Raw genomic sequence first — 26,140 nt, 5'->3', positions numbered from 1 at the left:
AATGCAACAGGGATCCAGGTGAGAAAGGCGGGTGATTAAAAGTTAATCATTGCGGAAAATTAGCTTTTCTCGATGACTTGCAGCTTTAATCCCTTGCAAATGGTGCAATGTCAGTGTCCCCCTGGGTCCCCAACCGCATCAACCTCCGTGACACAGGAAACCGTTAGGCGGGGGCTCGACCGTGTGTACAGTCTCGCCCAGCGTGGAGCCGAAATAGCCCCCTCACCGCTCCATCTTGTCCTGGCCCTGGGGGTGGGCCTTGGTGATCCAGTACCCTGGGAGAAAAGTCTGCCGCAGCAGATGCCAGTGGAACCAAGGCCAGCTTCAGGATGCGGGGGCCTCTGGAGCGCGTCTCTGGCATACGCGCAAATTATGGCAAACACCTCCTTTCAGAAAAAGAGCAGAGGCCACAGCAGGGGTTGACAGGGAGACCTCTTTATTCCATCAAAAGCTCTCCTTACAGGCAAATGCATTTCGACATCAAATATTTTTTTTAATACTTTTTGGGGGTCCCCGCGCATGGGCGGGAATATTCAGTGCATACGACTATTGATAAGGATCCCCAGGAAGAGAATCCAGTTTTCTTTTCATCAGAGCCTTCATTTCAACCCAGGTAACACTTTTTCAACGTAATGACCACACACTTTTCTCGTCAAACTCTGGGCCACTTATTCTTTGTTCTTATTCCTGCCTGTGCGTTTAATTATATTTTGGAGTAAAGGCCGGTTCTGTCGATTTTCTGTCAGCAATGTCAATTCTTGACCAATGCAGTTCTTTAGGTCAGTGTTAACCCTTGAGCGCCGATGGCTTTGGTGTTGAGTCACTCAAGTCAGCGTGTTCCGGCTCAGAAATGGTGCGGCCTGTTGTGCTACTTTGTTTTTTCAGCATGATGTCCATCGCTGCTCTTTCTGCATAACCTCGGGCTCAACTTTCCTTTATTTGCCTTCTGTGCGGATCCTTTGGCACAGAAAGATTGCACACTCTGTGGCTGCCTTTCTGGAAAATCCTTAATGGCATTTGGGACAAAATCTAAATGGTGTATTGCTCCATAGTCTCCTCACATTCTCCAGCCAATGGGATCTTGGATGAAAAACCTCTAAACTTTCTTTGGTTGCTTTTAAATTGGAGGATCAATTCAGTGTATTTAGCTTTTCTCGGTTTTCCGTGGACGTCTTGCTGACACTCAATTTTATTGGTTCCTCAATGGAGCTCCTGATCGTATTTTCAGGTGCAATAGCGGAAAAAAAGAGTGTGAAAAGGACTACGATAAGCACGGGATTCAGGGGCATATGTACGACATAACTGGAGGATTGACATGACATCAAACAGAGTTCGACATAAACACCAACACACAAGTAGGAAAGAAAAAAAAAAAGAAAAGGAATATTCGACATCTCGAAAGATGGAATAACACACAGCAAGTGAGTCCAGAAAATATTCACACTGCAAAACATACATCACTGATAAAATACGCATATGTAACATGAAACTAACCCATGGGAGGGGGGACATTCTAGAGAATTAATTTCGACCTGAGAAAGAAAAAATTGATTATAAAGAACAGTGGAGTAGAAAAGTAGAAGAAAGAATAGGAGGCAGAGAAAGACAGAAAAGGTGAATATAGAGCTACAGAAGTGTTTATTGAGCATGCTACAGAGGTAAGCAGAGTACACACGATGAAAGTAAACCACCATCAAACCTCCCAACTTTGTTAGAAAATTAATTTTTAATTGTGCCGCTTTCAAACTATACTGAATTTTACATTTCTGAAAGATGTAAAAATGTAACTAATAAAAAATATACATGACCATTTTCTACATAGATAATCTATGAGCTTGAAACGAAGTGCATCAATTTCAAAAAAGAATTGGTCATTTTAACAGAATCAAATTACAAGTTTCAGCTGAAATGTGAAACTGTTCAGATTAATTTGACCTGCGGATTCTGCGCCATTTTTATTGTACAGTCAAATCTGTTTCTACATACAAAATATTTTGAATTTATTAAAACTGAATATTACAATGCAAGGTAAATTAAGACTAAAGGCACATAAACTTTGGTCCCACCAAGTCTAGTTTCAAAAACTTCCACAAAATAATTCTTCCTGCAAATCTTGCAGTACACTTAGTCGTTGATGCATGCACAGGTTCCTGAACAAGCTTGACCAGTCTGCACATGCTCAGAAATCCACAACCATATTTCCAATAGTAATTACAAACTAAAGATGGCAATATATATATTTGAATGCACATGTCATGTCAACTTCAAAAACATCTACAAAAAATATTCAGCCACAAACAAGACATTACTGTGTGCGAACACTTATGATACGACTTCGAGTGTACAAAAAGGTTAAGATTCTACAATGCTTTCCACATACTGTAGGGCTGAAACTTATATAAATCATGTGTGTCGTTCTTCAAAGAGAACACTTTGCACTTTGTTAATGTTAACAAGCGTTTGCATTCATAACTGAACGCATACAAGAATCATGAAATACAAAAAGCCTGTGGTTTTCAAAACAAAATATTATGCTATACATGCACTTGGAAGGTAACGCACTGATCAGGAAAAATCAAAGCTTAACCTTTCTACACACCCCTGCTTGAAACTAAAATTGAATGTGCCCCAGACACCCTCTTTATCTAGTGAATGCTAATATGTAAGCAACACCAGTTTCCATTTTAAGGCACACATTAACTTAGTAAAAAGAAAAACATGATGGAACTGAACCAATTTTTAACAAAAGCTAATAGTTTTCCCAAAAAACAAATGGAAACCAGCAGCTTTAGCTGCTGCCACCTCCTAGTGAATTTTATCATATTCATTTTATTAACAAAGGAATGATAACAGCATGAAAATAAAATCCAACTGTGGTCCCCCCTTTCCTGAACAGTCAATAGGTGATAAAACACTTAAGTGATACACTGTCACACAAATTTAAATAGTTGACTTGGAGAAAGAAACTCTCAGATGGTGGTTATCTCCAAGGTTGTAATTATGCAGATCAATCAAGGCCTGAATCGCTTCTTCTGCTGTGGACATCTGAAGTAGAGCCATCTTGTGATCTCTTCTGAAACAAATGAAACAATTAAAAACTGCCCAAACATTTAAATTAAACAGAGAAATTTGTAACATTTACTCCTTAGGGGTATTTTAGTAACACTAGAAGAAAGAAATCAATCTCCATGTATGTGACCTTCCCAAGGACAAGACTAAATACGAATGAAAACATTTAAAAAAAAAAAATCAAAGTACCTTTACTGATGTTGGTTTCAAGGGCACTACATTTCGTTGGCAGATTCTTTATTTTCAAAATAGCCCTCCCATCAAGCCACAAATGCAATACCCTTTAGGATGAATGGCAGCAGGTCCACAACTTTTGATTCCCATGCAACTCAAGCCATGCAGGGGCCCTTACAATGAAAGAGAAAGGGGGGGGGGGAGAGACGCTAGTGCCACTGGATTGAGGGTCATAGAAACTTGCCTAATCTTCCTCACCAAATATAGGGAGAGTGGGAGAGGTGGAAAAGAGAAGGCAAATATCCCAGATCAATTCATTCATTGTTCACTGCTCCTGGACTGTTAGTATGGGTAGCTAGACAAGACATTTGGCGTCTTGCATTTAGAGTAGTAAAGATATAGCGTTGAACTCCTCCATTTTTTTTAATTACTTTTGAAGGCTTTGAGGGTAGAAGTCCAATGTATGGACTTGTGATTCTTCCTGCTTGGCAGGTAATCCACCAAGAACTGTATGTTGAAGGGAATTTGCCAAGTGCCAAATCTGTTGAGTCATGGTGGAGGAGAGTAGGGCTCCTTGTTTTCGTATGCAATACTTTCCTGTCATGTTTGTCTGTCTTTAGAAGTACCACCTGGCCATGAACGAAGGAGTAGAAGGCTTTGAGCGCTGGGTAAGTGGTGAGTAACTCCAGGCCTGCTCTGTTGAACACAGTTCCATGTGCCTTGAACAGTTCAGTTATGACACCAAGACGTACTCCTCATCCTATGAACAATAAGTCAGCGCTGATGGTCAAGTATAGAAGAGGGTTAAAAAAAAAAAAAAGAACTGGCGAGCAATGGACTGTTGCTATTCCACCAAGGCAGAACGCACCATGTGCTGTCATTTATCAACAGATCTTTCAACGGATCATCCCCTTGGGACCATTGGCTGGCAAGGAACAGCTGCAGGGTGTGTACCTGCAATCTGGCATAAGGTACATTTGCTATGTATGATGTCATCACTACCAGCAATTTAATTCGTTTTTATGGTTACCAAGCAAGTAGATTAAAAAAGCGTCAGCAGCTGTTGAAATGCTATCAGTCTACTGGCTGGGCATGCCTTCCTAAAAACTACTGCTTAGGTTTTAAATAGAATTTCTTTGCGCTTAAAGTAGTCCCTAAACGGTGTAGATGATTGAGCACTGTCTAAATTTGTGTTAGACATTGCTTGCTGCTTCTGCTCTTGAACAGCCAGTCAGAGATAATGAAAGAAGTGAATGACCACTCTTCACAGATTAATGGCCACAACGTGACACTGGATGAAGGACCTTCAGGTTGTAGTAACCTCGAAGGGCAGTACTGTGAACTGGTAGTGCTGTCCACTTACCGCGAAAGGGATGTCCTGATTTATTTTATTTATTTATTTTGAAGGTTTTATAGAGCGCGAACAAGATCCTTGCGGATATCAGAGCGCTTTCCAGTATTCAGAGTTGCATAATACATAGGGAGAAGTATGACAAATTATACAGGTAATAAAGGAGGGGTGACATGCGCAAGGGATAATAATACGAGTGCAAAGTACAAAACGTGGGGACGAGAAACATGGGATAACATTAAAAACAGAGATCAGGAACAGTAGTAGAGAGCTTAACTTGAGTATCTCGATTTCTTAAGTTCCATGGCAGGATATCGAGCCTAGGGAGAATGGATGGACCTCCCAATGCGGGAAAAATTATTCTTCAGATTTGCTTAGCCTCTAGTCAAGTAAATTTTGCCATGAGGATCGCTTTTACTTCCTTTTTGAAGGAGACGGTGGAAGAGTTCAATCTGGTTTCTGGGGGAAGAGAGTTCCAAATCCTAGGTGACATTCGAGAAAAGGTTTGTTTATAGGTTTTATTTTTGATGAATCTTTGAGGTTTTAGAAGTAGGTTGTCGGCACCCCTAGAGGACCTAGACCCGCAGGAGATTGTCAATTCCTGGGCAGGATAAATGGGAGCCTTGTGGTGTATGGCCTTGTGTGTCATGCACGCTATTTTTAGATGAATTCTAGCTTCCAGTGGGAGCCGATTCAAGGATTTTAGATCAGGGGAGATGTGGGAACTTCTTTTCGAGCCCGTGATGAGTCTTACTGCGGTGTTTATTGAGGCTCTCAGGGGAGCTGTGATGACTTTTGGGAGGCTGCAAACAGACACTTCCATAATCCACCCGCGGGATAACTAGCGCTTGTACAGCTATCTTGAAGTCATTGGCTGGCAGGAAGGGCTTTAGCTTCCTCAAACTATTGATCTAGAAGTTTGCTCCCTTTGTGGCGTTGCAAATGTGTTTCTGCATAGTGAGATTGCTGTCCAGGGTTATTCCCTTTTTTTTATGCAAGGAAAATAGAGACAAACAAATAGACAATTCAAACACAAGTACAAATCAGCGGGTCGACAAAGATATATCCAAAAGAATACACATAGCAAGATTTACATCATCTGGATCTGAAAAAAATAAAGATAAAACATGAAAGAAAAATAAGGAGGGAATATGTCCAAAAACAAAGATATCTTAAATACATGCTACCTGAAAAGAAGAAGAATCATGCCGAAGTAACAGCCCAACTGTACATTAGATCACAATACATTAGATCCATTCTGTAATCGGGGCCCAAATTTTCGCCCCCCTTAATCTTTGTTCCCCTTAGTCTTATAGATTGCAAATTCTAAGTTATACGTTAATAGCCTAGCCCTCCAAGTAGTAAATAACAGGGGTTCAGGAGAAATTCATTCTTTTGTAATGCAGGCGAGCAGAATCGCCATAGAGATAAAAATCAGTGCCATTTTAGATTGAGCTTATATGGGTCTCCAGCTCTGATTTAACTCCCAGCATTACCAGCTCTCCTGTAATACAAAATGGAGACCCTAATATTGCTGAAAGAAGAGATTGCATTGAGGAAAAGAGATCAGCCAGTTTAGGACATAAATAAAACATATGTATAGCATCTGCGGCGAACAAATTTCATCTGTTACATTTAGTTCCAGCACCTGTGCCCCATTTAGATATTTTGCTGGGGGTAGAATATAAATCATAAATGACCATATAGTGCTGTGCACGCATCCTGCCGGTCATCAGAACTTCACTTGCCAGAGCTATGGAGGTACTTAGCTCATTTGCCTCTATGTTTAACTTCGTAGCCCTTTTTTCTTGGTATTGCTGACGATCATCTGGCAGTAGGTTTATCAAGATGTCAAAAAAAAACAATGGGAATTTTTCCCCCCAAAGCCTCTATTAGCGGCAATTTTCTAAGCTGAGCAAGAGTATCAGGGCCCAATGCTGTTAGAAAACTGAAAATATTTTAAAAAAAATCATGTTTTGGAACCTCATATTGTGATTGTAACTCTGCAAATGATAAAATGTGTCCCTCTACGCATAATTCACCTAAACTGGCTATCCCCTTCTGCCGCTAATTAGCAGTGGTTTGGTCACGAAATATAACAAAGTATTCCAGCGGCTTCAAAGGGGGTATAGATGTTTATATTGGACAGGTGGATATGTCGCTTCACAAGCCTCCATACCATATAAGCACCTTTATAAATTTTGAACTTCGTTTTTTTAAAATAACTGGGTTCCAGAAATGTAACCAAAGGACCATTGGCCTCCTCTCCCAGCCCAAATGCATATATCGAGGGGCTATGACATGATAAAACAATAGCCTTATTGCCAATAACAAGTGGAGAAATAAATTGTAGGACAGCCGCCCAGTAATAAAACACAAAATGTGGGATTCCCCAGCCCCCAATAGATCTTGGTAGTATCTTTTTATATGCTCTCCTATGCCTTTTGTAACCCCGTAAAAACCTATTGCTGATATTCTCAAGTCTTTTAAAGCAGGCTGATGGCAATTCGAGTGGGATGGATCTAAACAAGTAAAGAAACTTAGGTAGCACAAGCATCTGAAGCACATTCGACCTCCGATACAATGATAGATGAAGATGATTTACTCGCTCTAGGGTGGCATTCACTTTATCAATGACTGGAGTCATTAATTTCAGGAATCTTATTAATTGGGGAGCACAGTTTTATTCCTAGATATGTTGCTTCCGGAACGGCAGATTCCGTCCGGCGGGTTGCACCCAACACAGATAATCTGTGTTTTGGTTAAATTCAACTTGTATCCAGAAAAAAGTCTGAACTGTAATGCGAGCCTTTCAGTTGTTGGCATAGCAGAAGACGATTCGGTGGTGAGAATGACAATATCGTCCGCATATGCTAGGGCTCTATAATGAATGCCACCTGCTTTGACTGGTATAATATCTGTGGATTGAATTAATTTAGATAAGAAAAAATCAATATTTAAAGCACATAATAATGGAGAGCTCGGACATCCTTGCCTCGTTCCACGGCTTATTATTAAGGGATCTGACTCTCTATCTGCCAATCGTATACAGGCAGTAGGTGATTGATACAGAGATTTAATTGCTTGAATCATGATCTGTACGAAGCCCTTCAGACGCAAGACATCCCACAGGTATAACCAAGACACCCTGTCGAATGCCTTCTCGGCATCCAACAGGGTGATTCCAATGGGGGTCTTAGTAGCTTCAGCCCAGTCCATCAATACTATCACTCGATGCACATGGTCGGTCGTATCCCGACCAGGTATGAACCCGTGCTGTACTGATACAAGAAATGCAATAATACTCGACAGACGGGTAGCTAAAATTTGAGAACATTTTACTGTCAGCATTAATTAAAGATATCGGTCTCTACGAGGATGGTAGAAGGGGAGATTTATCTTTTTTCAAAAAAGCAGTTATTATTGATTCGCGCCAGGATCTTGGAGCTTGACCCTTTTGTGCACTCAGACATACCAACACTATTTGCTCTTTTAGGATCGATGAGAAATTTCTGAAAAATTGCAGCGGGATCCCATCTGGTCCCACCGCCTTTCCCACCGCTAGGGATAAGATTGCAGCCTCCAACTCCTCTTTAGTAATATCAGACTCTAACTCTTCTTTCTGATCTAGAGTTAATGTAGGGAACTCAAGATTTTCCCCTCTATTTCGAAGTTATCCTCATTTTGATAAAGCTGGATATAGAAATTTCTAAAAGTCTCCAAAACTTTCGAGGGTTCGGTAAAGATTTGCCCAGTCTCGCTCTGGATTGAAATCAACCCTTTTGGCTACCTCTTTCTGCCTTACCCTCTTAGCAAGTAAACGACCTGAGTTTTCCCCCACCTCGTACAGGTCCGCCCGATGTACTGCAATCTGCGCCGCTAATTTGGAGGATAATATCTGGTACACTTTCATTTTCTGGACAGCAACATCTGTCATTATTTGATCACCTTCCAAGCCAGAATTAACTGCCGTCATAAGCTCAGTTTCTAGAACTCGCAGTTTATACAGCTCTTCCTCCTGTTCTGCTCTCATACTCCGCTGTTTTTTAATGTAGCTTAAGGTCTCTCCTCGGACTCCAGCCTTAAAGGCGTCCCAGACCATATTAACAGACAGAACCGGCATTGAATTAAAAAAACTCAGGGATCCATTTAGCCATTTGTTCCTGATACCCAGGATCAGACGTTCTAAACGCCACGATTTTTTAGACGTTCTTTGCACCCTTTCTATTTCTAGTTCCAGGATTATCGGATTATGACCAGATATTATTTTCGGATAGGTGTCAATCCTAGCATTTGTCAGTAACTCTATGGGGGAAAAAGTCAAGTCGAACATGTTTCCGATGAGGGGCAGAAAAAAAACATATAGCCTGGATCAGTAGGTCTTTTTAACCACCATACATGCACAAGGCCAAAATCGTTAAGAATACCCTCGGTGGCTCTAAAAATCGTATTCTTTTTTGCCTCTTCGCGAACATTGGTACGAAGGTCCTCATCTCCCAGAGTATGTAAATTGAAATCCCCACAGAGAATTAGGGGAGATGGCCATGATGCAAGTTCGATGCCAATATCATTTAGCATGTCGGGGTCATCTGAGTTGGGGCCATATACTGAACATATAGTAACACTCACCCTATCCATATTTTTTCAGGATTGCCACCCCTCTTGTAGTCGTACCTTAGCGTGTACAGCACACCAATTCGTACCAGAGATCTTTCAACCAGGCCCTATTGATCCAGGCAATGTGGGTTTCTTGCAGACAAATCAGTTCAATACTTAATGTTCTAAGAATCTGGGCCGCAATACCTCTTTTTTTCCTATTATTTAGCCCACATATATTCCATGAACAAATAGAGTTTTTCCATCATTAAAGGAAAATTGTTTAGCCTTGGCGAGAAAAGCAATACGTTTTCTATCTCCAGTTGTTGATAATATAATGTAGGTTGTCTTTACAGATGCACAAAAACAATATACATATGTAAGACATTTATTACATCCTTGCTTGCTCATTCTAAAGCAGGTCAGCCCCACTGATGTGTTTCTCATCTTCCTTGCCCCAACAACCCCTCCCACCCTCCACTCCCTACTACTACCCCTATCCCCCCCACCAACCCCCACACCCACCCAAAAGAGGCACAGGGACTGAATAGTCCCTTTTGGTGATGGAGAGAAAGGAACGAGTGTGCCCCCCCTCCCCCCACACACAAATACGTGCTCGAATACAGTTTAATAAAGGGAAGACTACATTACTACAACACTCCCATTAGGCCCTACTTTTCCCATTACAAAGTATTCAAAAATTGCTTTGCTGCTATCTCAGAAGTAAAAAAAGAGTCTTCTCTTTAAAGAGTACCTTAAGCTTTGAAGGATTTAATAGGAAAGCCTGGGCCCCTTTTGCTTGCAGAGGTGAAATAAGTTGACGCAAATGTCACCTTGTTTGTACAGTGGCCTGTCAAAAGTCAGGACGCACGAAAAACTCGCAGCCCTTAGCTTTCCGCTTACGGGCGGGCCTTGCTAGGTCATAAAGATGCTCCCGGAGTAGAAAATTACTCAAACAGATAAGTATTGCCCTTGGTTTAGACTCTACCCCTACCCCGGGCATGAAAAGGGAACCTATGCACTCTCTGGAGCTTGCGCTCCCACTTCCAGCCAGTCAGCTCTGGAAAAGCTTCGATACATAGTTCAATTACAAATTGACGAATGTCTTTCCCTTCAAGCCCTTCAGGGATTCCAAGTATGCGCAAATTGTTCCGCCTTGAGCGATTCTCAATGTCAATAAGCTTCCAATTGATATCATCTCGATTGGAGTTAAGGGCTAAAACGTCTGCCTTCTGCGCAGTAAAATCATCCTCCACCACGGAGATTCTAGCTTCAGCTTCTCCTAATCTCACTTCAACTTCTCCAACTCTTACTGATAGTTCATTACATGATTTAGCAACACGGCGCACTGTATTCTGGAGTTAACGTACTGCCCCTGGACTCGTAAACGCTCTGCCTTTGTCTCCTCTCGATGTGACATAATAGCCTGGCATATATCCGTAAGGGTAATAGGACTGTCTGACTAGTCAGGTCTAGAGCCCGACCTTACTCTGCCGCTATTTGACACCATCTTCACCTATTGTTGGGAGCTCTAAAAGTGGCGACCAATCATTACTTGCTGCCTGACCAGGTTCTAAGTTGTGTACACGGGGGTTTCACGTGCCTTCCGAACCGTTGCTTGTCCGCCTGATACTAACAAGCTATTATCTTCTTCCAGAGGCACTGAGCTAGCTAGGCTTCTATCATCTGCCCAGTCGAGATCCACACTTTCCCCCTCTGAGCCAATAGAAACGTCTAACATGGAGTAAAATGTCCCCCCTGAACCACAAGAGTCCATCTCATTTGTTATTTCTGCTAGAGGGTTCTGATTCTCCGGTGCGTTTTTAGGAGTAGGAAGTTGAGCAAACGCAGTCAATATGAGAGGATCTGGGCCTGACGGCATAATCATCTGTTGATTCTGCTGATTCCCACCATCTGCCGGCTGTACATTAATTGGATCAATAGGAGGAAGGCTAGAGAGGGAAGTAACCCCGGATAGAGGTATCATTCCTGATATAGCAGAAATAGTACTATTAGTTACACAACAGCTGATAGGGGGAGGTGGGACTGATAATGTCAAATCCAAGCAGGATTAGGTACAAAGTTTTTTTTTATATCCCTGGGATTACAACCTCTTTTACGCCTTGAGGCTCATTAATTGCAGGTCCCGCAGCCGCAACTAAATGTACCTCCAGATTTTGGTTTGGTGGGTCTGCGTCACTTACTTCAGGTAGATCTAGATATTCTCCTCTGCTCAGGGGGAGTCTGCAGGGAGCCGGTGGTCTGTTGCGCCGGGGAAGTGCAAGGAATTATAGGGAGAGTGCCTGCAGCGGCCGCCGCGCAAGTCTTTGGGCCTCTGGCAGTCATGCTGGAGCTGGTGTTCTTTGGCCCCATCCCGAGCGCACACCGCCTCCGCTCCGGATTTTCGTCAGCGCTCACTCTCAACTCCGCCGTCGACTCCCCATCCTGATGCCTCTGCAGCCTCACCGCACGCCACAGGTTGAGAGCGGAGCAGCCGCCTTTGCCGAAGTAGGTGCTACAGGCCCCCGCAGCAGCAAGGTAAGGTCGGCGTCTGCAGGAGGATGATAGCAGGAGCTAGCTCAACATGCCGGGCTCCTGTTACAGATTTCTGCTGGTTTGTGTTTTCCGGCTGCTTAGGCTTCTTCGTGAGTCATAGCGCTACTGAGCCTCCGTGACTCTTTTTACCGCTCTATTCTCTCAAGCAGCAGTGAGCAGGGGGAGAGGAATCATGGAGAGCATGATGTCCCCCGCCTCACTCGGACACGGCCGTGTCCGCCATATTGCCTCTACCCATCCACGGTTATTCCCAAAGATTTTGCAGAGTCAACATTAGTAGGTTGAACGTTAAATGCAGTGATATGTTGGATTAGGTCTTGCATAAAAGGGAGATTAGCAGGTGGAGCGATAAGGAGGAATTCGGTCTTTAAAGCGTTCAATTTGAGGTGGTTTCTGGCAACCAATTTTGGGTGTTCTTGAGTGTGGTATTAAGCTGTTTAATGTCTTCTAAGGTATTAATCTTAAGATAAAGTTGTGTATCGTCGGCGTACATATGATATTGCACATTAGACGCCTGTAGCATTTCAGTGAGTGGCTCCATAAACGGGTTAACAAGTGTCGGGGATAGTGAAGACCTTTGTGGGACGCCCAACCTTACTGGGGCTGACTTGGAAAGGTTGTTGTTGATCTTGAATTGTGTGCGGTTATGAAGAAAAGAGGAAAACCAGTTTAATACTACTCCAGACAGACCCATCCTAAGGTTGAGCAGATCAATCAGATTCCCGTGTTTGACAGTATCGAAGACAGAGGATAGGTCCAGAAGAATGAGTAGGCAAGATCCGTTCTGGTCAAGTATTTGTAGCGCATCATCGATGATGTGAGCCATCGCTGATTCCGTGCTGTGTCCTGCTCTGACGCCTGATTGGTGAATGTTAAGAAGGTCAAAGTGGTCAATATGCTTAGTCAGTTGTTGGTATACACATTTTTCAAGTAATTTGGCTAAGGTAGCGATATTGGAAATAGGACGGTAGTTAAGATCAGTGGGGTCGGCAGTAGGTTTCTTTAGGATGGGTGAAACCTGTCAGACTTTGAGGGCGTTTGGAATGCATCCTTGATGCAGTAAAGTATTAATGATTTTGGTCCATAACGGAAGAATCCACGGTGTTAGGTCTTTGACAGCATTAGCGGGAATTGGATCGATGAGGTGGTTGGAAGGTTTCAGGGCATTGAGACACTTTCCTATGGCCTCTTCAGTGTAGGTGTGAAAGGAGGACCATGTTGCTTTGTTTTAAAGATCATACTTTGAGGGGATTTGGAGAGGCAAATCAGGTAGACAAGGGGAGTTATGCATAGGTGGTAGCGAGTACAATAATCGATCATTTAGGAGATCAATCTCGATGTTGACTGTCTTCTGAGTAAAGAAGGCAGAGAATTGTTCACAATTGGGTTGCGGATGGTCTGAATTTTGTAGCCGTTGAGGTGCATCCTTAGATTGAGATTTGATTAGCTCAAAAAACTTTTTAGGGAGATTTTTAGCTGGGTCTAGTTGTTGGCTAAAGAAGTCGGCTTTGGTACGCTTGATCTTTTTGTAATACGCATTTCTTTTTTCCTTAGTAACTTAAGGTGATTAGTGGACAGGACTGATCTCCAATTACGTTCAAGAGCTCAGGGAGATCGTCTGTCTTCGTTGAGTAGGCCATTGTACCACGGTTTCGAGTCTTTAGTGGAAATTCTCTTAAGTTAAAGGGGGGCAACCTCATTAATAATTGAGGTCAGAGTTGAGGTAGTGGTTGGTGAGGTCATTGATGTCTAAGATGCCAGCAGGTGGCAATAGCAGGTTGCAGGTAGCTAAGGGTAATGATTTTGGGTTGAGGCGTTTCAGGTCTCTTTTCCATACCTTTGGTTTTTTGGCTTGAAACAGAGTTACATTTTACTGTTTCTTTAATGAAGAAGGTGATAATATGATGGCCGGACCAGTCACAGGGTTGTATTGATTCCAGCTGAATGACGTCACTTTTGGAGATAATTAGATCCAAGGTTAATCCTTTCTTATGTGCAGGGCTATTGCAAGTTTGGGTAAGGGCAAGATCAAGGAAGTTTTTGAGGCAGTTGACCACTGAATCTTTGTTGTCATTCCAGTGGAGATTGAAATCTCCAAGGTATATTTGGGCGTTTTGCCGTCCGTTGTTAGTTGAGATCAGATCCATGAGCTGTTCGGTGAATACAAGGTTGTCGCCTGGTGGGTGGTAGATGATATGAAGTGGGCAATCTTTTTTGCCGTTGCTGCGGACGTTTAGGCAAACCTATTCGTAGGTGAGAAAGATCGGGGATATGGCTCTAGCAATAGTGATGCTACTCCTATGTATACAGGCTATATCTCCCCCTATCTTACCGAGTCTGTCTAATCTGATCATGTCGTAATTCGGGGGGGGGGGGGGACTATAATGTCTATCAGTGTGGTGGAGGACTCTGTTAGCCACGTTTCGGTTAACATTAGAAGGTCTAGTTCCTTTGAAATGATGAGGTCAGCAATGTCTGCAGCATGTCTAGAGGCTGATCTGCAGTTTAGGTGAGTGCATTTAAGCTGGGTGGTGATGAGGGCGAAGGAAGGGTCTTGGGTGAGGGGGACGCTTTTAAGATTGCTGTCGATGACCCCTCTGTTGTTGTGTCTGGGGGCTCTGAGTGGGTTGGGGGAATAGGAGATATGGCTGACTGAGTGGAGGTAATGCATTTAATGAGAGAAGGTTTGTATGAGTGAAGGAGAGCTAGTAGATCGCCTTCAGAAAATGGATTGATGCTTCACTTAGGGCGAGAGAGTGTATTGTGGAGGGGGACTGAGTTCCAGATAGGGGGCGTGAATATAGGGGTGCGAGTTATGTGTTGTGATCACTCGTTTAGGTTAAAGGCTCTGGCAAGTTTGTTGAAGGCCCATCCTTTCTTGGTGCCTACATAACCCACGAAGAGTTGATTGTCCACCTGGAAATCTTTAGTGCGGTCAAGGTAGGACAGAGCACGTTGTGTGTCCAGACAGTGGAGTCTCTCCTCTTTGGAAGGGTGAGGAGCCTGGAAAAAGGAGGGCAACGTGCTGGTCTGACCTATGTGGAAAGAAGTAACCACTTTGGGCAGAAAAGAGGGCCTAGTGAGAAGGACCACTTTGTCCAGATGAACTGCAAGAAAAGGAGGCTTGGAGGAAAGAGCCTGAAGCTCGCTCGCTCACTCTGCGAGCAGATGTGATGGCAAGTAGTCTTCAAATTAAGAAGACGAAGAGGGACAATTATTTAGTGGAATGAAGGGAGCACACCTAAGCAAAGTCGGAACAAGATTCAAGACCCACCAGGGCATTACGAAAGGAGGAGGAAAGAGATGAATAATGCCCTTTAGAAATCTATTTACAAATCGGAGACTTGAAAAGAGAAGGCTGATCAGGAAGGTGCAGAAAGGCAGAGGTGGCCGAAAGGTAGCCTTTAAGAGTGCCCTGAGCAGAGCCCTGCTGGGCCAAAGATCGAATAAGAGAACCTCTGAATGAGGGGCAGAAAGGGGATCTACAGCCTGTGCTGTGCACCATGGCACAACTTTGTTCCATCTGCGGGCGTGTACCATTTTAGTGGAGGGACGCCTGGTAAGATGACATTGCAGACTTCGGGAGGAAGGTCGAAAGCTGTCAACTGTAGCCGCCCAATCTCCAAACAAGGAGGTGGAGGCTGGACAGGTTCATGTGGAGGACCGCCCCATGCGGCTGCAACAGAAGATCTTTAAGAGGCAGTCTGATCAGAGGATAGACTGCCATGCTCAAGAGCTCTGGGTACGAGACTTTCCGTGCCCAGTACGGAGCCACAAGAATGACTTTGGCACGGTCGCGCTTGATCTTCAGCACTCTGGGCAGAAGTGGTACAGACGGTAAGGCGTACAGGAGAACGCAAATCCACTTGTGGCGAAAAGCGTCGCAGAGTGAGTGCTGCCTTGGAAACTCCAACGTGCAGAACTATTGACATTGTGCATTCTCTTCAGTGACGAACAGATCTAACCAAGGCTCTCTCCACTGCTGAAAGAGACCTTGCACCATCTCAGAGTGAAGACGCCATTCATGATCCATCAGGCACCGGTGGGCTGAGTTTGTCCACCCTGGCGTTCAGGGAACCTTCCAGGTGTTGAACCATCAAGGATATAAATGTAAATGTCAAGGTATTTGTAGAGCGCACTGCCACCAAGCGGTTTCCTGGCGCTATTACTCATACCGCTGTGGAACCCTTCCTGGCTTTCCCTTTGAAGTGTCCACTCCTGGGCACCCCCAGGGTGAAGACAGGCATCCTAGCGCTGTTGGGGCCGGTGTGGAGGTTAAGCTAGCTATTGCCCAGAGTTGCAGCGTGGGGCCCATGATTAGAATAGGCACTGAGGCGAGAATTGTCAGGTCCGAGGAAATTGAGCCCAAGACCCGCCGAGGCGGGAATTGAACCTTGGTCCCGGGCCAGAACTCTGCATCAGGGTCTGCCGCTCTAACCATTGAGCCACACTCCTCCACCAAGGATATGCTCTGATGTTCCAGCCATGTCCAAAGGCGAAGAGCCTCTTGACATATGGTCTACGACCCCAACCCTGACCAGTTTGTTGCAGTACCACTATGCGGTGGTGTTTTCTGTGAACACCTGCACTGCTCTTCATTTGACAGAAGGAAGGATTGCCTTCAGTGCAAGACGGATCGCCGGAGCTCAAAACGGTTGATGTGGCACTGGACTCCGCCGGAGACCAGAGATCCCTGATCTCCACCTCTCCCAGGTGGCCGCCCCATCCCAGGAGTGACGCATCAGTCACTACTGTGAACTCTGGTTGGGGAAGGGAGCGGGATTAGCCACTGACCCAATCCTGGATCGTGAGCCACCACTAATTAACGTGCAGTTCCCTCCGAGATCTGGACGACATGGGAAAGATTCCCCTGATGCTGCGCCCACTGGAACTTTAGGTCCCACTGCAGAGCCCGCATATGCCACCTGACATGATCTGCCAGCATGAGGTCATGAAGCCCAGCAGCCTCGGTCATTCTCACTGCAATCCGGGATATAGGCTGAAACATCGGCATCATAGCCCAAATATACTGGAGTTGCTGCTTGGGATAAGCCCGAAACTGCGCTGTATCCAGAACTGCTCCAATGAAAAGGAGCTTCTGAGAGGGAATCGGGTATGACTTTGGCACATTGATCGTGAACCCCAGGAGGTCGGTCGTAGTCTAGCGGTGAGAGACGACCGTCTGGGGTGAGCTCGCCTTCAACAGCCAGTCGTCGCGATAGGCGAAGACTGTTACCCTTGATCTGCGCAGATGAGTTGCAACCACAGCTATCACTTTCGTGAACACCCGAGGGGCACTGGTAACTGAAAATGCTTGTTACTGTAGGTAACGCCTGTGGGCTGGCAGGACGGGGTTGTGGATATAAACATCCTGCAAGTCCACCGCTACCATCCAGTCTCCGTGATCGAGGGCAGACAGGACCTGAGCCAACATTAGCATTTTGAACTTCTCCTTCCAGAGGAAGCGGTAGAGATCCCTGAGGTCTAAGATAGGATGCATGCCTTTGTCCTTCTTGGGTAGCAGAAAGTAGTGGGAGTAACAACCACAACCTACTTCTGGCACAGTGACCCTTTCGATAGCTCCCTTGGCCAAGAGAGCTGAAACTTACTGGTGGAGAAGGGCCAAGTGATCCTCTGACATATCCGCTGCCACGCTGAGGCTGGGTAGCTTGCACGGCCCTGTGGCCAGATTGGGTGGAATTTGGTGGGGCACCCCTTCTGCAGCTACGAAATGTGAGAGGAGAATCTTGACAAAGCTCAAGAATCCTTGAAGTGCTCAGGCACGGAGTCCGCCTTGTCACTGAACAGGCGACGGCCGTCAAAGGGCATGTCCAGAAGGGTGGATTGGACATTCCCAGAGAAACCAGACATCCTCAAGCAGGCGTAGCGCCTCAAGGCACTGACCTGGAAACCATTCTGCCCAGAGTCTGCAGTATCCCGCACACACCAAATAGTGAACTTCGCTGTCTCTCGACCCTCTGCCACTGTGCAGGTTAGAGGGCCAGGCCTCCTCCGGGCACGGTGGCAACACTTGGGACACAAAATACCACACCGTATGGGTGTAACAGCCCAAGAGGCATGTGGTGTTTACCGACTGCAGCGCTAAGCTGGCGGAAGAAAACATCTTCCCAAGGTGGTCCAGCTTTGGGAGCAGTAGGGAATGCACCCTTAGAAGACAAGGTTTCGAACACCAAACTCTCAGGGGTAGGGTGCTGGGAGAGGAAAGGAAAATGCTACTTACCAGTATGCATCTGTTCTTGGCATGTAGAGCTGCAGCATTAGATCGCCACCTGATGCTTGGCTCGGATGATTGCATGTTGTTGTCGTCTTGGAATAAGTCTTTGTGGTCACAAGATAGGTGACTCCTCCATTGGACGATAGTGCGCATGGGCATCGACTCCATTCTTAGATTGCTTTTTGCCACGATAAATGATGTAGTAGAAATAGAAAAAGGGATGTCCATGTGTGTGTATCTAATTAAGATTGAACTGGAACAGATACAGGCCACTGGGAGGCAGGTGGGCGTGTGAGACTCTACAGCTCTACATGCCAAGAACAGATGCATACTGGTAAGTAGCATTTTCCGTTCAAGGCATATGAGCTTCAGATCTCACACTGTGCATTGATTGTACAGCAGTGTCTCCCTTAGCGGTGGTCACCTGTATCTGTTGCAGTAGTTTGAAAGAGTTTTGAGGACAGCTTGGCCTACCGCAGCTTGCTGCTTGGCTTGTACATCAACACAATAATGTTTAGTGAAGGTATGTGTTGTAGACCATGTTGCTGCCTTACAGATGTCTTCTAGGGGAATGTTCCCTAAGAAAGCCATGGAGGCTCCTATTTTGCGTGTGGAGTGCGCTCTAGGAGGAACTGTTAATGTACGTTTTGCTTTGTGATAGCCTATTTGTATACATTTTACAATCCACCATGCAATTCCAGATTTAGAGATGGGGTTGCCTTTATGTGGTGGAGAGAAAGCTACAAACAGTTGCTTTGTTTTGCGAAAGGATTTGGTCTGATCAATATAATCGAGAAGAGCTCTTTTCCCATCTCGTGTGTGTAGAGCTCTTTCTGCCACAGTGTCTGGGTTTTAAAAAAACACTGGCAACTCTGATTGATTTAGATGAAAAGGAGCAATTACTTTAGGAAGGGATTAGTACATAGAACCACCTTGTTACGGTGTAATTGTAAAAATGGTTCTTGTATAGTGAAAGCCTGAACCTCACTAACTCTCCTAAGAGAGGTAATAGCGATAAGGAAAGCTGTTTTCCATTTAAGGAATTGCAGTTCACACTTATGTAAAGGTTCAAAAGGGGGCCCCATGAGCCTGGTCAGAACAATATTTACGTTCCACACTGGAGAGGGTGGTAACCTAGGAGGAATGATTCGTTTAAATCCCTCCATAAAAGGGTTGATTGCAGGTGCTCTGAATAACAATATATGTTGTCTATTTTGTAAATATGCTGCAATTGCTGCAAGATGTAAACGTAAAGATGAATATGCTAGATTACATCTTTGTAGATGAAGGTAGCAGATGATATTCTGGATGGAAGCATCTAGAGGATCAATTTGATTATTAGTGCAGTAAATGGCAAATCTCTTCCATTTAGCAGAATAGCAAGCTCTAGTAGTAGGCCTTCTGGCTTCTTTAATTATATTCATACAGTCTGGTGGAAGGTTAAGATAACTAAACTCTAAGACTTCAGGAGCCAGATCGCCAGATTTTATTTATTTATTTAGCGATTTATAGAGCGCCTGGTGACCCGGAGGCATCCCCGCGCTGTAGCATTTGTGGAGACCAGAGGGGGGAGGGGACTTTATTTTGGGAACAGCAGCGTTTTCAATTTTTTCCGGAAAAGGAGATGGCTGGGTTCCAGCCTCAGGGGGCGAGGAAGTGAGTTCCATCCTGAGGATGCTTTTACAGAAAAGCGTCGACCGCCGGTGCGTGCCTTCCTGTATCTGGGGACGTTGGCCAGACGCTCATTGTCCAAACGTAGGGACCTGGGGGCCTTGTAGGGGGTAACCAGGTCTCTCAGGATAGCAGGGCCGAGACCGTTGAGAAGTTTGTGTGCGGTGCACAGGGCCTTGAATTCTACCCTTTGTCGTATTGGAAGCCAGTGGAGGGCCTTGATCGCTGGTCTGGCTGAGACTCTGGAAGGGAGATTCATAAGGAGCCGGGCAGCTGAATTTTGCGTACGCTGAAGTTTAGCCATAGTGGCTTCAAGAGCTCCTAGATAGACCGTGTTACTGTAGTCAGTTGACTTGGATCTGGATGTCTCCATGGTTCTGTGTTAGAATGGATGGTGTCAGACACAGTCTTTGTTGTGGAACTAGAGAGTTCCAGCAGTGTGGTGAACCACGGTTGGCGTGCCCATGTGGGAGCTACTAGGATGAGTTTGAGACTGTTGTCTGAGCTTGCGTACCACTAGTGGTATTAGTGGGATTGGCGGAAAAGCATACGCAAATCTGCCTGACCAGTTCATCCATATCACATTGCCCGAGGACAGCCGGTGTGGAAAGCTGGCGGCGAAGGTTGGGCAATTTGCGTTTTCGTGTGTGGCAAACAGATCTATGTCTGGATGACCCCACTTGTGAAAGAATAGTAGAATAACTTGCAGATGTAGGTCCCATTTGTGAATCTGTTGTGTCTGTCGACTTAACAGATCTGCTATCTGATTATGAACTCCTGGAAGGTGTTCTGCAAGCAGATATATGTTTTGTGGAATGGCCCATCTCCAAATGTTCTGAGCGAGCTGGGACAGTTGCAGGGAATGTATGCCTCCTTGTTTTTTAATGTAGTACATGGCTGTCCTGTCTGTGCGGATCAAGACAGCTTTGTTCTGTAAGTGTACTTGGAAGGATTTCAGTGCTAGGAATATTGCTAGCAGCTCTAGGTGATTGATGTGAAACACTTTTTGTTGAGCAGTCCATTTTCCTTGAGTTGTATGGTGGAGCAGATGGGCTCCCCATCCTGTGAGGGATGCGTCTGTTGTCAGTACTATTTGTGGAACAGGTTCGAGGAACGGCCGCCCACTGTATACATTTTTGGTGTTCCACCACTGCAGAGATCGATGTGTGCGGCTGTCTACTAACACCAGGTCTGTAAGTTGTCCTTGAGCCTGATTCCACTGATGTTCTAGGCATTCCTGCAATGGGCGCATTTGCAGTCTTGCATATGGTACAATAAAAATGCAAGATGCCATCATGCCTATTAGTTGCATGAACACTCTGGCTGGGAGAGTGTTGGTTTTGAAACTTTGTGACTAAGACTTGAATGCTCTGTATCCTGGCTGGACTGGGATAAGCTAGAGCTGTATTGGTGTTTATGGAAGCCCCTAGGTATTGATATACATGAGAGGGCTGGAGATGTGACTTGGTGTAGTTGATTGTAAACCCCAAGTTGTGCAGTGTTTGAGATGTGTGTAGGACACACTGCTTGACTGACTTGGCTTTTATGAGCCAATCGTCTAAGTATGGGAAGACGTGGATATGTTGTCTTCTGAGATGTGCTGCTACTACTGCTACGCACTTTGTAAACACTCGTGGTGCAGTTGTGACCCCAAATGGAAGGACTTTGAACTGATAGTGTTGTCCTCGTAGTACAAATCTGAGATACTTCCTGTGAGAAGGATGTATGGGAATGTGGAAGTAGGCGTCTTTGAGGTCTAGTGTGGTGAGGAAATCGCCTTGTTGCAGCAGTGGGAGCACTTGTAAAGTGATCATGTGAAAATGATCTGAGTGTATACACAGATTGAGAGGCCTTAGGTCTAGAATTGGTCTTAGTGCCCCGTCCTTCTTGGGTATTAGGAAATAGAGTGAGTAAACCCGTTCCTTGATGTTGCAATGGAACTAACTATTGCGTCTTTTTTGCAGCAATGAGTGTACCTCTTGTTGGAGCAGTGTTAGATATTCTGTGGACACTGGACGCTATCTGGGTGGTATATGTGGAGGGGTAGCTGTAAGCTCTGGGCAGTAACCATACTGGATAATTTGTCTTACCCACTTGTCTGTTGTAATGGAATTCCAGACGGGTAGGAACTGTATTAATCTCCCCCTACAGGAGTAGAATGCTGTTGGGGGAGCTGAAGGTAGTCACTGTTTAGTGGTGGAGGAGGTTCAATTGTTATCACCTCGACCTCTTCCCTTGTTGTTGCATCTGTAGCCTCCTCTAAAGTATCCTCTATTGGAGGATGTTTGTGTATTTGTCTTAAAGGAAGCTGAATGGTCTGCTCCAGCTTGTTTGGAGCCTCCTCTGTAGGAGGAGCAAAGAAAGGAGCCTCGTGCTTGGGTGGACTGCAGAGCTCCCATCAACTTTGATGTGTCAATGTCTTTCTTCATTTTTTCAAGTGCTGTGTCTACCTCTGAACCAAACAATTGTTGTTGGTTGAATGGTTGATTTAAGATAGTAGTTTGCACTACTTGCTGAAATCCTAAAATGCGTACCCACAAGTGACGTCTAAGGAGGACACTGGTGTTTATTGCTCTGGATGCAGTGTCTGCTACATCAAGTGTGCATTTAATGGAGTCTTTTGATATAAGCTTACCCTCTTGTATAAGGTCATTTGCTTGTGCTTATATTGGTCAGGTAGATGTTGTAAGAGCTTCTCTAACTGATCATAGTGAGCCCTGTCGTATCTTGCGAGGAGGGCCTGTGTGTTAGCGATGCGCCATGTATTGCTAGCTTGGGCAACTATTCTTTTCCCTGAAGCGTCTATGATCTTTGATTCCGTATCAGGAGGTGGTGCTTCGCCTGATGTTTGGGAATTTTCTCTTTTCCTAGCGTTTACAACTACTAGGGAGTCTAAGGGTAGCTGTCCTTTAATGTAGGCAAGATCCCAAGGAGCTGGACTGTACTTTTTCTCTCTTCTTGGGTTTATGATTCTAGCTCGTACAGGATCTTTAAACACTTCTGGTGCATGCTTAATTACTCCTTTAATCATTGGCAATATTTGCACACATTTTTGGGAGTGTTCAAAAGTGTCTCATAAAAAATCTTCCTATGCCTCATCTGAATGCATGGGAGACATTGTGATAGATTGCAGCCCTATTAAGTGCCCAAACCCAATATTGTCTTCTGGATATGTATGTGGGTCAGGAATATCTGGTACATCCTGTGGGTTTGGATAATCCCAGTCTGGTGAACCTGTTGGGTAGGGAAAAGGGTCATCTGGGTCTCTCCCTACCCCCCTTGCTATACTCATCATCACATCCTGAGGAGGTGGAGAATTAGGAGAATTTTGAGGTGAAATGTTTAAAGAAGGAGATACAGGAAGAGAAGGGTGCATAGGAGATGTGGCAGAATCCTTCTTGACAGGCACTGGAGGTGTAGGCGCTGTATCCGACTTCTTCCTGTGTGGTGTAGTGGAAACATGTCCTGTTTCTGGATCAATGTAGATCCTTTTTTGTAAAGGATCTGGTTGGAAAAGCTCTTCTTGAGGCACAGCATTCGGCGCCGTTTTGTTCTTTTCCGAACCTGAAGATATTGTCTTTGGAGCCGAAACCCGTTTCGTGGACTTGGAAGCATCAGAAGCAGGCTTTGTCTGTTTCGGCATCGAGGGCATCGGCTTTGGAGTGGAAGCTGTTTTCGGGGCATCGGAAACCGGTTTCGTTGTTTTCGAAGCTGCTTTGTCTCTCGGAGTCGATGGTTTAATAGTGTCTTTCGAAACCGGGACTTCTTTTTGTTTCGGTGCCGAGGGAGCAGGTGGTATTGGCACATGCGGTCTGCTCGGTATGGAGCTACCGGAAGGCTTCATTAATTTCTTTGGAGCCGGGCTCGATGGCAGGGCTTTCAAAGTGTTTTTTCGGTCTCGACTGGGCCCCGCAAGCGGAGTGTTGACCATTGCCTTCGATTTTGGTGTTTGGGCTGGGGTAGGGGCAGTGGTACTCTAGCGTTGACCCGAAGGTATGGAGTCATCTGCCTCAGATAGGCTCGAGATCGGAATCTTCTGGGACTCATGGACCTTCGTCGAAGAAATGCACCGGTTCCAGAGCTGATTTCTGCATATCGCGTCGACGGGCCCACCGATCTCAAATGGTCTTTTTCGATCGAAAGGATGCACAGGCTGTGCAGCTGAATTAGTCGTGTTCTGGCAATAAGCACAGGTTACAGACCTCGTGAAGGTCTCTGTGTGGAAATTTTGCTTCACACTCAGGGCATCTTTTAAATGCCGCCCTTTCCATGAGGTGTAGGCCTCACGGCGTGGGTAGGCCCAACGGCCCACATCGACGATCGGAATCGAGCTGATGAAGTCGAGTTAATGTTTATCGATATTGAAAGTTGTTTGGTGAAGTTTGAAGACATTTTTTACGCGTCAAAGTACTTGAAAAGTAGATTTCGAAACGGAGCGGAAAAGTTTTATCCGAACCCAGTGGCGGAAAAAAACAATCTAAGGATGGAGTCGATGCCCATGTGCACCATCGTCCAAGGGAGGAGTCACCTATCTCGTGACTACAAAGACTACTTCCAAGACGACAACAACATCCAATCATCCGAGCCCAACACCAAGTGGCGCTCTAATGCACAGTGTGAGATCTGCAGCTCAAATGCCTCGAACAGTTGGTCGCCTGGGCCAGGCGGTGGGATCGGGCAATCATCCTGTCCACAGGAGCCCCTGTGCTGGGCTTGGGCCAGGTGTCCAGAAGGACGTCGGTGAGGGCTTAATTAAAAAGCAGCAGGGGCTTCGAAGAGGCAGCTGCCAGATGAAGTACCTCTGTCAGGTTAGTCCTGACTGCCACCGTAGGATGCTCCACACACCCGAGGCCTCAACCACCCTACGCAACACCACTGTTCGAAGCTTCCTCCTCCATAGCCACGGTGGGGGGGTTATGGGGGGTGAGGGTGGTGCAGGGGTGGTTTCAGGAAACATGCCAATGTCTGTTAAAGGATCTACAGACCCGTCAACGTCCTCCTCTGACTGCCACTCAGGGCGGGTGGGAACGCCAGGACCTAATAGAGGCAGAAACGTACCTTCTGGTGCTGGTACAGATGTCGGCCTGGCGCAGTGTTGAACTCGGGTGGGGCTGGGGTTGATGCCGATTGGGGGTACAACCGGCGCCGGGGAAGGTACCATGAAGTCGACCGGCATTGATCCAGATCTAGGCCTGGATTCTCGGGGGCCCTCCGGAGAAGCTCACATTGAAGGCCTAGGGCCCTCGCAGAGTCCGCGGGTTCGAAGTCACGCTGTCTGAGTCAGGCTTCCCAAAGATGGTATGAAGCGCTTTGTAAAAAGCTCATAGCTGGGCATGGCTGCTCTGGCAAAGGGAGGAAAGAGTGGCGTTGTCCTAGAAGCGGGTTCCGAATACTGAGCTGGAGAGCAACGATGCTCTGGGTCCCGCGTCTTGTCAGCAGACGGAGAGAAGGCAAGGAACGACGATGCTTCTTCACCTTCTTGTGTGGTGGTGGCCTAGAGACTGGTCCAAAGACCTTCCTCTCAACCGGGACCTCGAACGACGCGGAGCAGACAGCTGGGCCTCCTAGAGCTGTCGAGACCGCTCCAGCAAAGACTGAGGATTCATGGCCCGGCAGTCGGAGCAAAACTTTGTGTCGTGGTTGCGCGCCAGGCACCAGAGGCACACGAGCTTCGGATCCATGACGGACATCAATTTGTGACCGGAATCACAAGGCTTAAAGCCGGTCTGACGATGGGACATCCCTCGTGCTACCAGGGGTTGAAGACTCAAAAGTTGTCGACAAAAGTGGGTAAGCTCTCTCCGAACCTGCGCTGGCTGGAGCGGAAAAAGAAAAAATGGACGTCAGCGCATAGGGGCGTCATCAAGTAGACACCGTGACATCATCCTGGCGACCAAGACGACGGAGCAGACCGAAGCCAACTACTGACGCGCAGGGGTAGTGCTACAGGACAAATTCTTTCAATCCAGTCTGACACCTGTGGGTAATTCTAAGTTAAGGAATCTATAACTAATGGTCTCTTTCAGTTAGTCTAGTTTGCAAGTGGGACGGTTTCGCCATGACTAATAAAGTGAGGTAGGGCTCAAAGTCACAGCGGACAAAAACACCTGTCCTGAAAGCGTTACTTAACATTTCTGAACCTGATGGCAGAACAGTGGAGTCCGTGCCCATGTGCACTGTTGAACAACGGAGGAGTCACTCCACATCTAGTGACTAAGTTGCTTTGAAGAAAAGCAACCTCTAATGTTTGAGCCCATGACTTGATGGCAGGAGTATGCAACGCATGTATATCTAAAGATGCTATTAATGTACACACAGGTGTGAATATAAGTATTTTAAAAGAGTGTTCAGGCAAAGTCATCTACAGTTTTAAACACCCTCAATGCTTTCTAGATATAACATTGCAAAGTCTTAATGTGGAGCATAGGTGAGGATAACTAGGTACATCAAAACACAATAGACACCGAAGTACCAAAGGTGAAATCAGA

At 45.6% G+C, this 26,140-nt stretch overlaps 1 protein-coding gene across 3 annotated transcripts in view; it reads right to left on the bottom strand.

The window, feature by feature from the left end:
• Positions 1-1,707: 1,707 nt before the first annotated feature.
• PTBP2 (polypyrimidine tract binding protein 2) overlaps positions 1,708-26,140 on the bottom strand; it is a 208,398-nt gene continuing 183,965 nt past the window's right edge. For 2 of the 3 annotated variants that reach the window (XM_078644197.1, XM_078644178.1), the window contains one exon: positions 1,708-3,073. In XM_078644197.1, coding sequence (XP_078500323.1) covers positions 2,941-3,073 — 133 coding nt within the window. In that variant the 3' untranslated portion in view covers positions 1,708-2,940. The remainder of the gene's footprint in view (positions 3,074-26,140) is intronic. The other variant, XM_078644188.1, reaches the window with a different exon arrangement.

This window comes from Lissotriton helveticus, chromosome 1_1 (genome assembly GCF_964261635.1).
Source record: "Lissotriton helveticus chromosome 1_1, aLisHel1.1, whole genome shotgun sequence".
Lineage (NCBI taxonomy): Eukaryota > Metazoa > Chordata > Amphibia > Caudata > Salamandridae > Lissotriton > Lissotriton helveticus.
This window is presented reverse-complemented; position numbering and strand designations above follow the sequence as displayed.